Genomic DNA, 13,631 nt, shown 5'->3' with positions numbered 1-13,631 from the left:
TTGTTAGAGTGGATGTCTGCCTGTGGGCATGGGCTTTAATACCATTATCGTAGCTACCTGGAAGCCACTCTTATCTTGTTTGCTTTTAGAACAAGATGTAGAACTCCCAGTTCCTCCTACACCATACATGCCTGGATACTGCCATGCTCCCAGCCTTGATGATAGTGACTGAACCTCTGAACCTGTAAGCCAGCCCCAGTTAAATATTGTCCTTTATAAGACTTGTCTTGATCATGTGTCTGTTCACAACAGTATAATCCAAACTAAGACACACAACTAAATGGTATCCTCATAGGACTGGCCTTGGTCATGCTGTCTGTTAATAGCAATAAAACCCTAATTAAGATAGAAGTATTAGAAAATTGCTATAGTAGTAGACTTCTACAAGGCTTTTCAAAAAGCCTTTAGTGTTTGTTGCCTCTTTGATAGAAGTTATCCACCATAACCTCAGGCTCTTACAAGCCATTAGTGTTTGTTGTCCCTCCCCATATTTCTGAGAACTTTGATGTAATTTGGTTTTATAAACCCTCATTCCTTCTCCAACTCCTTTTATAGCCTACCTGCCATGACAGAAGCCATCTAGGAAAGCCTATAACAAGCAAGTTTCCTAGAGATGACCTGTGGGGCAAGTGGAGGCCAAACAGAAACACTGGACAGGTTGAACAGATTAAGAAACTCTGGCAGTTCTCATAAATGAGAACAAAAATGTGTTTGAAGTCCTCCTAGAGAATAATATCAAGAGATAATAAGACTTGGGAAATACTTATTATGGCAAATGCCTGTGAATGATACAGTGAAGATTAGGAATCAGTGATGATGCTCAATCAATGCTTGGAACATCTCAGGGTAAACTTTGTCTGAGCAACACAGTGCACAAAAAGACACACCAGCCATAGTATGACATCAACCCTGTACATTCCAGGTACTGCTCTAGACAAGGAGCTAAGAGGATTGCTTAAGGGCAATGTCCAAATGATAATCTAAACCCTAAGATTGTTTATAATTGGTAGTAGTAGAATACATTGTATTTTCATTAATTATTAATTGTTTTCTTTTTGGTTGGTTTAGTATAGTAAGAACTACATGCTATATTTTTAACTATTTCATCCCTTTTCTATATGGTATAATATGAACAACCATCCTCTATTTGTTACAATAGAGAAATGAATGTGGGGGAAGGTACTTGCATTGTGAGGGTACATATGTGGATGTGTGTGTGTGTGTGTGTGTGTGTGTGTGTGTGTGTGTGTGTGTGTTTCTGTGAAATTCTATCATTGCTGACTAGATACACACACACACACACACACACACACACACACACACACACAAACAGTTTCATGTGTTTTCTTCCATGATACAGATTATAGGCTTACTAGGGATCTCAGAGACAGGTGACAAGTGTTATATATAAGACTAGAAATTCAAAATAGTGAAACAAAAGGACATGATTAGGCAGCTGGGGCTCTGCTGGAAGCTTTGTACAGCTCAAAACAAACACATTGCACCATGCTTATGCCTAGGGCAGCTGACAATTTTGACACTAGTAAGGATACTTCTGTAAAACACCTCAGTGTTTCTGGAAGAAATATGTTTTCTGAACATTTGTTAATATAGTAACTACTGACATATTTTTCTAAATGAGCAATAAAAAGATATCAATATATTACTACCTGAGGGACACAACTTGTTCATTTTGAAATCTATAAAAAGTGACAGAAATATGGAAACAAAACTGAGACAAAATTACCTGAAAGAAAAGTTATTAAGACAATTCTCTTGAAATGAAGATGTGGCAACAGGTGTAAATCATACATGCATAAAAAATAGCTTTCTATGTACAGAAAAGTTAAGGTCCTTCAACTTCTTTACTTGTTTTTACATCCAAATAAAATGGGTATCTCTGGAATTTCATCAGGGCATCCCTCAGTGCAATTGTTACATCATTGTTTTACAGGCTATAGATTAGAGTATTGTACATGACATGATATTAGTATAGAAAACAGAAGAAAAATCCCTGATCCTAAATGAATATTTAAATACATAAATGCTCTGAACTCCATGATAAGACAAAGGGCAACCATGTGAGAGCCACAGGTACTGGAGGTTTTTACTGTTCTTGAGTAGATTTGATGTAGCATTACATACACTACATGATATATAAGGCTGCGCACTGAGTTGGTATACACAGTATATATCTTTCAAAACTTTCCGTAATTCCTAGAACTCATTCATGTCTCCATAATTTTATTAGATATCTCAATTTCCCTATAATGACTAGCAAGAAAAAAAATTCCTCTAAGGAAGAAACCATACAGTTCTTTGGACACATGTATAAGGTTTTTGGATATCATACTGAAGAATTCATGAGATGAGGAGAGATAGTTGGTACCATAAGCTTTATATACTATACCCCACCATCTCAATACAGTCTCCTCTACTCCATTCTAGCTGCACAGAGGATGAATAAAAGATAAAAACTAGTTTACAAAGATTATTTTCTGAGTGAGAAAGAAATAAAGTAAATTTGTGTGTTACTTACATTATAGGTTAAGTATGAAAGAATGCCCCTCAGTATAATTACACATAAAATCCTCATGCATACAGCACACATCAGTTTCTGTGAAGGGACAGATGCTGTTATTGTGTTCCTAAAGTAACACCTGGAGTTGCAAAATCTGTCTTGTTACCAGAATAACAATACAGCTAGTACACAAAGGGTCAAATGTAGTTGTAATATCTTGGCCACATGAATGAGATGAATAGAGGCTTGGTTAAGTAAGTTAGCCTGCCTCCCTCCCTTCAGAGAACTTGGAGCTGACCCCATATTTGTGTGTCCACATTCCTGTAGGAGGCTTTTGCTCCGAATATGTCAGAGCTGATTAGTCATAGAGTCTTACATTTACTGGCAGTCATGGAGTCTTTTACATTTACCAGAAAAAAAGGAACATAGCTCATGTGTGCACACACATACACACACAAACACACACACACACACACACAGAGAGAGAGAGAGAGAGAGAGAGAGAGAGAGAGAGAGAGAGAGAGAGAGAGAGAGAGATCCAGGAATTACTATACAGTAGAGATCATAGCATTAGTTAATGATTCAAAATGGGTGTGAAAGAAATTTACGGAGCTGATAGCAAGATGACCATGCTGTTGAGCAGATGCAATTAGCTTGAGGCTTATGGAGTTCTTCCACACTTCATTAGATATTAATAGTGGATCTCCTTTAGGATTTCCTTGTGATGATAAATTAGGAAGGGAAGAAACAATACACATGTTTGTATCCTAGTTCATGATAGTTGATATGAATGTCATACTAGGAATTATGCAGTTCCTTGAATATGGGTGATAGGACCCTTTGCAGTCATTTATAGAGAAGCAAATATAATTAATGCCAGTAGAGTTGAATAATTCCTACAACAAATATATGTACTGTGTATTATTTATTATGCTGTTTATATTTTGATTCCCTATTTAAGTAGCCAAGTGTGAATATTTAAGAACTCAGAAGAAAAGTTGTACTTTGGTTTTTAAACAAAAACACTGTGTGGTAAAACTAATTATTTCTTTAAAATGTATTTAGATTTTGTTATTCTGATGAATAAGTATTTCTTTACATTTAAGGGATTAGAATTCTGTACACTGTGATACAGGCCATTGGTAGAGTGCCCTGCTACATCCTCTTTTCATATCCAAAAGAGCTGCAGTCAATCCAAAATAAATGATCTCTTTGTTTTCTCTGGCTCTTAAGATCTTTCTGCCCAATCTTCCAAGAACTTGCTTGCACCTTGGGGTAAGGAAGTAAGATGTAGATGTCCTAATCACAGCTTGGTGTTGGTTATCCCTCAATCACCAACTCCTTCACCCTATCCTCCCTCTCATAACAATCAGGCAAAATCCTTTCTAATGTACTAACTAATCACTAGTTTCTACCAATCAAAGGCTGAAAATGTCGGCAGACAGCATCTGAGGACCATAACAAAGACATTCCAACCCTGCTCTAATCACCTACCTAGTAAACCTCCTGGTATTTTGAAAATGCACTGATTTTTGTTTTACTTTCCTTTGTTCTGTTACTATGAAAGCCTTCATAAAATTGTTACAGCACTGCAACATGGTATTTGCAGCAACCTGAATCCATGACTCTGAGCTGCAGTCGATCCAAAATAAACAATCTCTTTGCACAGAGAACAGCCATTTACTCTCCAAGACTTCTCCTATAACCTATATTGGTTTTGTTGTTGCTGTTTCTTTTGTTTTAAATAGCTCAGCATGCCCCCAAGTGGACAAGATGTGAATATTTTCAGATTTCCTTTTGGAAACTTTCTTGATGGGAACTGTGACTTTTCCATCAGGTATTTTTCTGTTCCTTGACTACTTAATTCCAAGAAATAACAACTCTGAGACTAAATATTTATTAATAAATGCTTATGCAATAAGCTTCAGCTTGTCTGACTAACCCCTATCTTATCTTTTTTCTTCTAACCTGAATTTTGAAACTTGGCTGGTTTCCTCTCCATGTCTTCTTATGTTCACCTCCTCAGCCTTTCCTTGCAAATCTCTTCTTATCCTATTTATTTATTTATTTATTTATTTATTTATTTATTTATTTCCTTAACATGCCAATCACAGCTCCCCTCCCTCTTCCCCTCCCAGTTCCACCCTTACAAATCTCTAGCCCCATTACCCTTTCCACTTCTCCTCAGACAGGTAGAAGCCACCTTTGGTACCACCCCAACCTGGGATATCTAGTATAAACAGGACTAAGCACATCCCCTCCCACTGAGGTCCAACAAAGCAGTACAGTTAGGGGAAGGTGATGCAATGGCAGGCAACAGAATCATAAACCACACCTACTCCACTTGTTAGGAGATCCACATAAAGACCATCTGCATATGGCTATAAATGTGTAGGGGGCCTAATTCCAGCCTCTGCACATTCCTTAGTAGGTGATTCAGAAAGAGTGATCCCCTATGTGCTCAAGTTAATTGACTCTGTAGGTCTTCTTGTGGTGTCTTTTACACACACACACACACACACACACACACACACACACACACACTCGATTTTAAAAATCAAATGGACCTAACAAATATCTACAGAACCTTTCACACAAACACAAAAGAATATACCTTGTTCTCAGACCCTCACAGAACTTTCTCCAAAACTGACCATATCATTGATCGCAAAGCAGGCCTCAAAAGATAGAAGAAAATTGAAATAACCCCTTGCAACTTATCAGACCACCATGGACTAAAGCTGCCCTTCAACAACAAAAGAAACAACAGAAAACCTACAAACTCGTAGAAACTGAGCAACATCCTACTCAATAATCACTGGGTTATGAAAAAAATTCCAAAAGAAATCAAAGTCTTCCTACAATTCAATGAAAATGGAGGCACAACACACCCAAACTGACAGGATACAAAGAATGCACTCCTAGGTTGCAAATTCATAGCACTAAGTGCCTTCATGAAGAAATTAGAAAGGTCTCATATTTAAAAGTACACCTGAAAGCTCTAGAAAAAAAGAAGCAAACACACCCAAGAAAGGCAAAAGTCAGGAAATAAACTCAGGGATTCTATCAATGAGTTAGAAACAAAGAAAACAGTACAAAGAGTCAATGAAAACATGAGCTGGTTCTTTGAGAAAATCAAAAGATAGACAAAAACCTTAGCCAAACTAGCTAAAATGGAGAGAGTCTGCTAAGGAAACAGAAGCAGTCATTTAAACTTTCCCAATCAAAAAAGCCCAGGGCCAGATGGTTTTAGTGCATAGTTTCAAAGAGGAGCTACAACAATACTACTAAAACTATTTCACAAAATAGAAGCAGAGGGAACACTGCCAAACTCATTCTATGAGGCCACACAGTCAGCCTGATCTCCCCCACCCTCCACCCCCCACTCTCATGTCCTTGGCCATCAGCTTCTTTATTGACAGGTGATGCTTATATGATATTCCCTCTACACTTCCTGACGTTTTAATGAATCTGATTTTTACATTGTTTTGAATTCTAAGTAAACCCTGTAGCTTCTCTTGCTTTGAGTTAACTTGAAAATAACTAAGCTTGGCTTTCTTACAAGTGAACAACATAATATATATTCCCTGGCTTAGCTTTGCTATGAATATCTTCCAGGTTTGTGGATTATGATGGTGGCCTGGCAACTTTTCATAGAAATTTGCTAAAAGCACAGACTCAGCAGTTGGGCCTGTGGATTGTTACAGTGTGATGAAGTGGGCATAAACTTGACACCTTAGCCTTTGTACTGTATGTTTGTTCAGAGGCCATTTTAGAAACTATCATTTCTTTCTCTGGGAGCCTAGATTTGTGTTCTCAACTTAAACGGCTGTCTTCCTTCTTCTCATAGTCGTAATCCCCCAATTTAACTTTCAGGTGAACAATACAAGTCACTTTAGCAAACATTGGCACTAAAAAATGTGCAAATATTATTCATCAACTTAAAACTACATTTCTATAAATAAAATTGCATCTTCCCAAAGTTTCAGACTGCATTACACTTTTACTTTTTCACTCTTTATTATTTTTTTTTGTTTTGTTTTATCTAATTTGTTTGCTGGATCTATTGGTTTGATGGTTGATTGGGTAGTGTTGTTGATTTGTTGGTTGGTTTGTTCGTTTTGAAAGATACAGTTCCCTTATATATCACATGCTAGTTTATAACTCAGTATGTGGTTTTAAGGAGGGGTTTGAATTGATCATCTTTCTGCTTCAGACTCTCATCTGTAGGATTACAGTGTATAATACAATATATACACCACAACTGGTAAGTATGTTTGCTCATTTGTTCCACTTTATGTTTTTCTCACTATAGGCTCTTATGAATATAATGTAACCCGGTGTGATTATTCATTCCAATAATGCTAACAAATCTGGATGCTGTTGCATTCAAGACCTACCTGGATACCAGGTAGGGCTAGAGGTATTATGGGTAACACATTGACAAATTGTATCATATACAAAATTAAAAGGAGGAATGTTTATATATAGCACACCATATGTAAAGTCGATTGTTTAATGCCTGATACACAAAGATTTGAAATTTATAAGTTATACCACTGTGACACTTACTTTTGTCTGCCATAAAAATTAAAAATTTAAACAGTGCAATAAACATATGGTTTAAACAAAGAAGATAATTTCCTTGGAGCTCTGGTTTCCGCAAGTATATCATCAAGTATGGCTTCTGTGTCGGGTCTTCTGAGGTTTCCTCTTTCTTTGGATTACAGACGTCTGTGCTTTTGCTGTTCTCATCTGGCTCTTCCTATGTGTATGTCCATTCTTAATGCATATGTGTCCCCATTTTCTTTTCCTATAAGGACACTAGTCAGATTGGTTTAGGGATAACCTTAATATTCCAAATTTATTTAAACTAATCACATTATTTAGAGCCTAGTACTGTTGCAGCCAGTCCACTGTTCTGGGGAATAGGACACCAACAAAAGCTTCTTCATGATAATCACTCATCTATAAAGGAAGTGAAGACAGGGGAACTGCACTGAGACAGAACCATCAGGATTCGTAAGACTTGATGTGATTCTTGTCACTAAGAGACAAAAGGAGGCTGTCAACCTCATTGAAGTAGCATGAAATCACCTGCTGCTGAGAATTTCTACTTTATTCTTAAGATAATCCATTTATATATGTACCTGTATACTCCTGTTTTACAGATGGCTCAACAACATATCTTGTCTTCAGAAATAAAGCTTTTAATATTACACTATCTTGTGAATGAGTCTCAGATATACTAACCTAGCTTATATGACTTGTGGTTATCTTCATTCCCTTGGTATAACTGTTTTGCATTAAGTGAGTAAATAAATAATAAATATGTAAGAATGGTACTATTTCTCCAACAAAATCCTCGCAAACTGGATGTATATTTATGGATATTGGTGCTTGTCTGGCATGGGAAGGTACTACATCCATTCCCTATAGAACAAAAACAGGTGCTTCCTTAGCTGTTTTTAAATATGCCCTTGGGATTTCTCTCCATATGCTTATTCATATGTTATTTGTGACAAATTATATTTGCATTCTATATTACAGTTTGAATGGCCTTCACAACTATAATGTTAAATACATTTGTCATAAATATATATAATTCTTAAATAGTCCTGAATTAACTCTAATTTGTATTATATTAAAACAAATTCTCTAGAAATCAATAGTAATGATAGTGACAGCAATAGTTATGATCAGCTGCTAACACATATACTAGCAAAGGCAGTTCTCTTGGAACTTCCAGCAGGTCATCATTAACACAGAAGGTGTAAACATACAGTAGTGGTACATTTCTATAATCTCAGTCCTCAAGAGACAAAGTTAAGAGGATCATAACTTCATGGCCATACTAGGCTACACCATACAATTCTTTCTCAAGGGGAAAAAAAGTATAATTTTTATACATACTTCTTTGCTTGCAAACATACATTGCAGTAAGTCATTGGTCTATTACCAGGCCTCTGGCTTCTGTTTTTCTATCAATACTTGAACCTCTTTGGGACTCCTTTTAGATATTCTACTATTGCCTTGTATCAGGGTGGTCCTGTAGTTTTGGATCTGTAGAACTGGTCCCCTAATGTACTCCAGCAGGAAGATGTTGAGGTGTTGGGTGTGAGCCTGAAAGATATCTCAGCTGATCAAACCTCAGGCTTTCCTGCACCCCTACAACTGGGGTCAGCTCTCCTGGAATCACAATTCATCAATTCCTCTTTACCAAACTGGCTTAAGCCTATAGAGAAAAGACTAGAGTGAAAAGGGCATTTCCCATCCTTACTTCAGTCTTTGAAGAAACTGGAAACCTTTAAAATAAAATCTCCTAAAAATCTTCCCAGCGTATTATTTACTGAATTATTGAGTTACTTTTTCTAAAACTTCTGAAATCAGTATCTCAGTGGCACAGAGACATAAAACTTCTAGAGGTAAGCAAGACCTCATAATTGTGCTTTTGATGTAGCTCAGTAGAAGAGCCTAGCATGCAACAGAACCTGAGTCTCCAAAGTCACACTGGCAAAAATAGAAAATAAAATGTGTATTTTTTTAATCTCATGATCCTACCATTTCTGAGTATATCATCCAGTGTTTTGTATTTAAATACTTGTGATTTTTAAGGCCAGCCACAAAAAAAAAAAAAAAAAAAAAAGGAAAATGTGTTTGATCAGCTTTCAATAGTGAAAAAAGATATAAATGGTTTTGAGAAATTAGAAAAGAAACTATTCTTTGTAGTGGAAAGGATAATGGATTAACCATGCTTTATTTTCTTTACATCTGAACTTTCCCATATAATTAACTTAATTTTGCATAATATTAACAATATTTGAAAACAACTTATTCTCATATTTTTTAATTGTTGATCTCTGGGGTTTTTTTGTTTGTTTGTTTTTGTTTGGATGATTTGGTTGTTTTTTGTTTTTTGTATGTTTGTTTGTTTGTTTGTTTGTTTGCTATTGCTGATTTGAAAGGCTATGGTTCAAATCCAATGTCTTGTGCTTGTAAGCAAATCCTCAGTCATTAAGCTATCTCTCCAATCCTCTCTCTAGTTGTATACCACACATGCTCTAAGATTTTCCTCTCATAGCAAACACAGATTCTACTTAAATAAAAATGCTTCTCTTCAAAGTTTTTTTAAGGGCGATATGGACATCCTTATTCCTTATACTGTAGATGAAAGGATTCAACATTGGGCCCATAATGGTATAAAAAATGGTAGATACTTTATCTTCATCCTCTGATGCACTAGAAGGCTTAAGATACATGAATGCTGCAGCTCCAAAGAAAAGAGAAACAGCTATCATATGGGAGCCACAGGTGCTGAAGGCTTTTGACCTACCTTCTGCAGAATGGATGCTGAGGATGTTGAAAAGGATCAACGTGTAAGTAATAAAGATAGTCAGAGTGGGCACTATTACATTAAAACCTACAACAATGTAAACCACCAGCTCATTGATGGAAGTGCTTGTGCAGGAGAGCTTTAGAAGAGCATTTATTTCACACATGTAGTGATTGATGATGTTGCTATCACAGAAGATCAGGTGTACCATACTGGCAGTATGCGCCATAGCTTCCACAAACCCCATAACATACACCCCAACTGTCATCAAGAGGCAGACCCGATGGGACATGGTGACCTGGTAAAGCAGGGGCTTACAGATGGCAGCATATCTGTCATAAGCCATTGCTGTCAAAATGTAGCATTCATCAATAACAAAGAAGCAGAAGAAAAAGAGTTGAGTCATGCACTCAGCATGAGAAATGATATTCTGCTTCACAAAACTCACCAGCATTTTGGGGGTTATGACAGAAGAGTAGCAGAGATCTGTAAAGGAAAGGTTAAAGAGAAAGTAGTACATAGGGGTTTGCAGGTGAGGATTCAACACAATCAGAACAATCAAGCCCAGGTTCCCCACCACGGAGAATATATAGACTCCCAAGAAGAAGAAGAAGAGAGGCAGTTGGAGCTCTGGCTGCTGTGTCAAGCCAAGCAGGATAAATTCTTTCACTGAAGAGTCATTTCCTAAAGCCATTCTTCCCCAATTCATATCTGTGAGAACAGTAAAAGTAATAACATTACAATAAAATCCACGCCCTCTCCAACTTATTCCCTCAATATATGATTAAGAATGAGAAAAGAAAGATAAAATCAAGCCAATCCTTTTCTATGCCTGTGTTTTCTACATTCTATTGAGCTGAGTTACAGAAATAACCATAAATATACAGAAAGCTATTTCTTTAGGAATAATATACAGGGCACCAATGGCCCACTACAGGTACAAGAATAAAATGAAAAGAAAAAGAAACAGGCATATCAGAGGCTCACTGACCCTGTCAGAGGTGGTTTGGGAAAATAAAATAAAATAAAATAACCTCATGTGTGCATTCAATACTTACCTTTGTGCACACACTTCAGAAGTAACCTTACTGACCCTTTCACTCTGTCCTCACAGAGGGTCAAATACACATGGCATTGATGAGCTGTAAGGTTTATAGTCCAGAAAAATAATGTTCTTTTCTACTCTTACTACATTTGACTTTCTGGTGATAAGAAGAAATAATTTTGGACTGTAAATCAAGAGCCCTCATTCTTCCTGATTAAGAAAATCCATGGGTTGTAGATCATAATCTTTGATGGTGGCATTGCCCATAATGTTTTCTCCAGATCAGAAGTTGGCAAATAGCATCTATTAATGTCACAAGAGTTGCCTGGTAATGGCCCAAGAGAGTTTTATGAGTCTGTAATTATAGAGATCTAATTAAAGTTGGAAAAGCAGTGTTTCTCAGATATTTCCCCCAGAGATCAGGCTTTGTTGCTATGGTTCTTACAGACTTGTTCAATAGTGATGATACTAGCTTATTGGATGTAGCAAGTATTGTTTTGTTTATTGTTTAAAATATTTATAGATGTGCATATTGTGTTTTGGTCAAGTTCATCCCTAACTTCACCTCAATTTCTCCTCTATCTTCCACTATCCCATCACAACATTGTCTTTCCTTTTCTCTGTTTTTTCTTAAACCCACTGAATAATGTCAACATTTCCAGTAAGTATATGAGTTTAGGCCCATCTATGTGAGTATAAGTAACTCCTCAGGGAAAAATTTCTTGACAAATACCATGTACTGAGTTAAATCAAGATCAGACAAACAATTTAAATAAGCTTATACCCCTAGTAAAATAGATGAAAAAGAAAGTTATTCCGCATCTTCCTACCAAAAGTTGGTGTTGGGGGAGGCAGAATTAACTCTACCAGACTTTCAAAGAAGAGCTAATACCAATGATCCTCAAATTATTCCAAAAATAGAAACAGAGGAAGAAACATTGACAAATTTATTTCATGAGGCTACAGTCACACTGATTAACAAAACACACAAAGACTCGACAAAGAGAGAGAATTAGAGTCCAATTTCCTCATGAATATTGATGCAAAAATACTCAGTAAAATACTTGTAAACCAAATCTAAGAACATATTAAAAATATTATCCACCATGATCAAGTAGGTTTCATCCCAGGAATGCAAGGATGGTTCAGTATGCATAAACTAATAAATATAATCCATCACATAAACAAACTGAAATAGAAAAAAAACCATGATCCTCTAACTAGATGCAAAAACAAAAACAAAAGGCCTTTAAAAAAATCCAACACTCCTTCTTGATAAAAATTCTGAAGAGATTAGGGATACAAAGAACATTCCTGAACACAATAAAGGCAATTTAGAACAAGCCAATAGTAATCATTAAATTATATGGAGACAAACTCAAAGTAATTTCACTAAAATCCACTAGAAAAAAGACCAGGTTATCCACTCTTTTAATATTTATTCAATATAGTACTTGAAGTTCTAGCTAGAGCAATAAGACAACTGAAGGACATCAAGAAGTTACAAAAGGAAAAAGTTAAAGTATTCTTATTTGCAGTTGATGTAATAGTAAACATAAATGACCCTAAAAGCTCTGCTTGGAGAATTTCTACAGCTGATAAACACGTTTAGCAAAATGGCTGGATACAAGAATAACTCAAAAAAACAAAAAAAAAAACAAAACAAACAAACAAAAAAAAAAAACAGTAGTTCTCCTAAATGCAAGTAACAAATGCTCTGAGCTAGAAATTAGAGAAACAGCACCTTCCACAATAACCTCGAATAATATAAAACATCTTGGAGTAACTCTAATTAACTAAATAGAGACATTGTGTGATTAAAAAAAAAATCAAGTCTCCCCCTTTCCTGGGAGAGGATGCAAGGGAGGGTGGAAAGGAAGGAGAGAGAAAGGGAGGGAGGAGGGAGCATGCCATGGGAAGGAGTCTTACTGAGCTCTTCCAGTTATAAGTTACATGTGATAACTATCTTAGCAGGGATCAAATCACATTGTTATAAATAGAAAACTCTCCACATATCTAAGTAGCTGTCTATGGTCCTGAGGAATTACATTGTTTTCCAGGATCCATAATGAGGTTAACTTACTTACAAAATAAGTGCAATAACTCATGTGAACTCCAGTGGTAGAGAGACCTGCTCTCCTTCCTATGTAAATATTAAAATTGAAATAATATAAAAGCTTAGTATGGAGACACATATCTGTAATCCCAATACTCAGAAGGCAGAGGGTAGAGTGAGCATATCTTTAAGTCTAAGGCTAGCCTGGTCTACATAGGGAGTTCCATTTGAACTGGGCTAACTAGGAACAAAGACCCTCTATCAGATAAACAAGCAAAAGAATATTAATGTTTACTAACACACAGCATGCACAAATTCACTGATTGCCCTACCCAGTATTTATCACATACTCTGTGAGAGTTCTTGAGAAAAGTGAGAATTCTACAGTATGTAAGAGTTATCCTGCAGCCCTCACTAAGCTTTTGGTTTTCAACACTTCCAGGTAGTGTTTGGTAACTGATGTGTGCACTGGAAGGTGAAGTTATGTGTTGGTTCATCTGGATGCTTCTGTTGAGAGCTATAATAAAAATCTTTTGTACAGTTTCATTTGGCTGTGTGTTTTAAAGAGTCGTCTGAAATAAAAATGAGATAAGTAGGGCTGCTTTAACAAAAACAATGGTTCACAACTTTCAGGCTCTTTCTATGAATATGAAACTATTGATGAAAGTTCAATTTC

General features: G+C 36.3%; 1 protein-coding gene across 1 annotated transcript; it reads right to left on the bottom strand.

The window, feature by feature from the left end:
* On the bottom strand, window positions 9,618-10,565 carry Olfr881 (olfactory receptor 881). The gene has a single exon (NM_146418.2). The coding sequence runs from the start codon at window positions 10,561-10,563 to the stop codon at window positions 9,619-9,621; it is 945 nt and encodes a 314-aa protein (NP_666530.1). The 5' UTR covers window positions 10,564-10,565; the 3' UTR covers window position 9,618.
* Window positions 10,566-13,631: the final 3,066 nt, after the last annotated feature.

This window comes from Mus musculus, chromosome 9 (genome assembly GCF_000001635.26).
Source record: "Mus musculus strain C57BL/6J chromosome 9, GRCm38.p6 C57BL/6J".
Classification (NCBI taxonomy): domain Eukaryota; kingdom Metazoa; phylum Chordata; class Mammalia; order Rodentia; family Muridae; genus Mus; species Mus musculus.
This window is presented reverse-complemented; position numbering and strand designations above follow the sequence as displayed.

Excerpts from the sequence above, each read along its gene's own strand:
- Olfr881 (NM_146418.2), bottom strand. The coding sequence starts at position 10,563 with ATGAATTGGGGAAGAATGGCTTTAGGAAATGACTCTTCAGTGAAAGAA.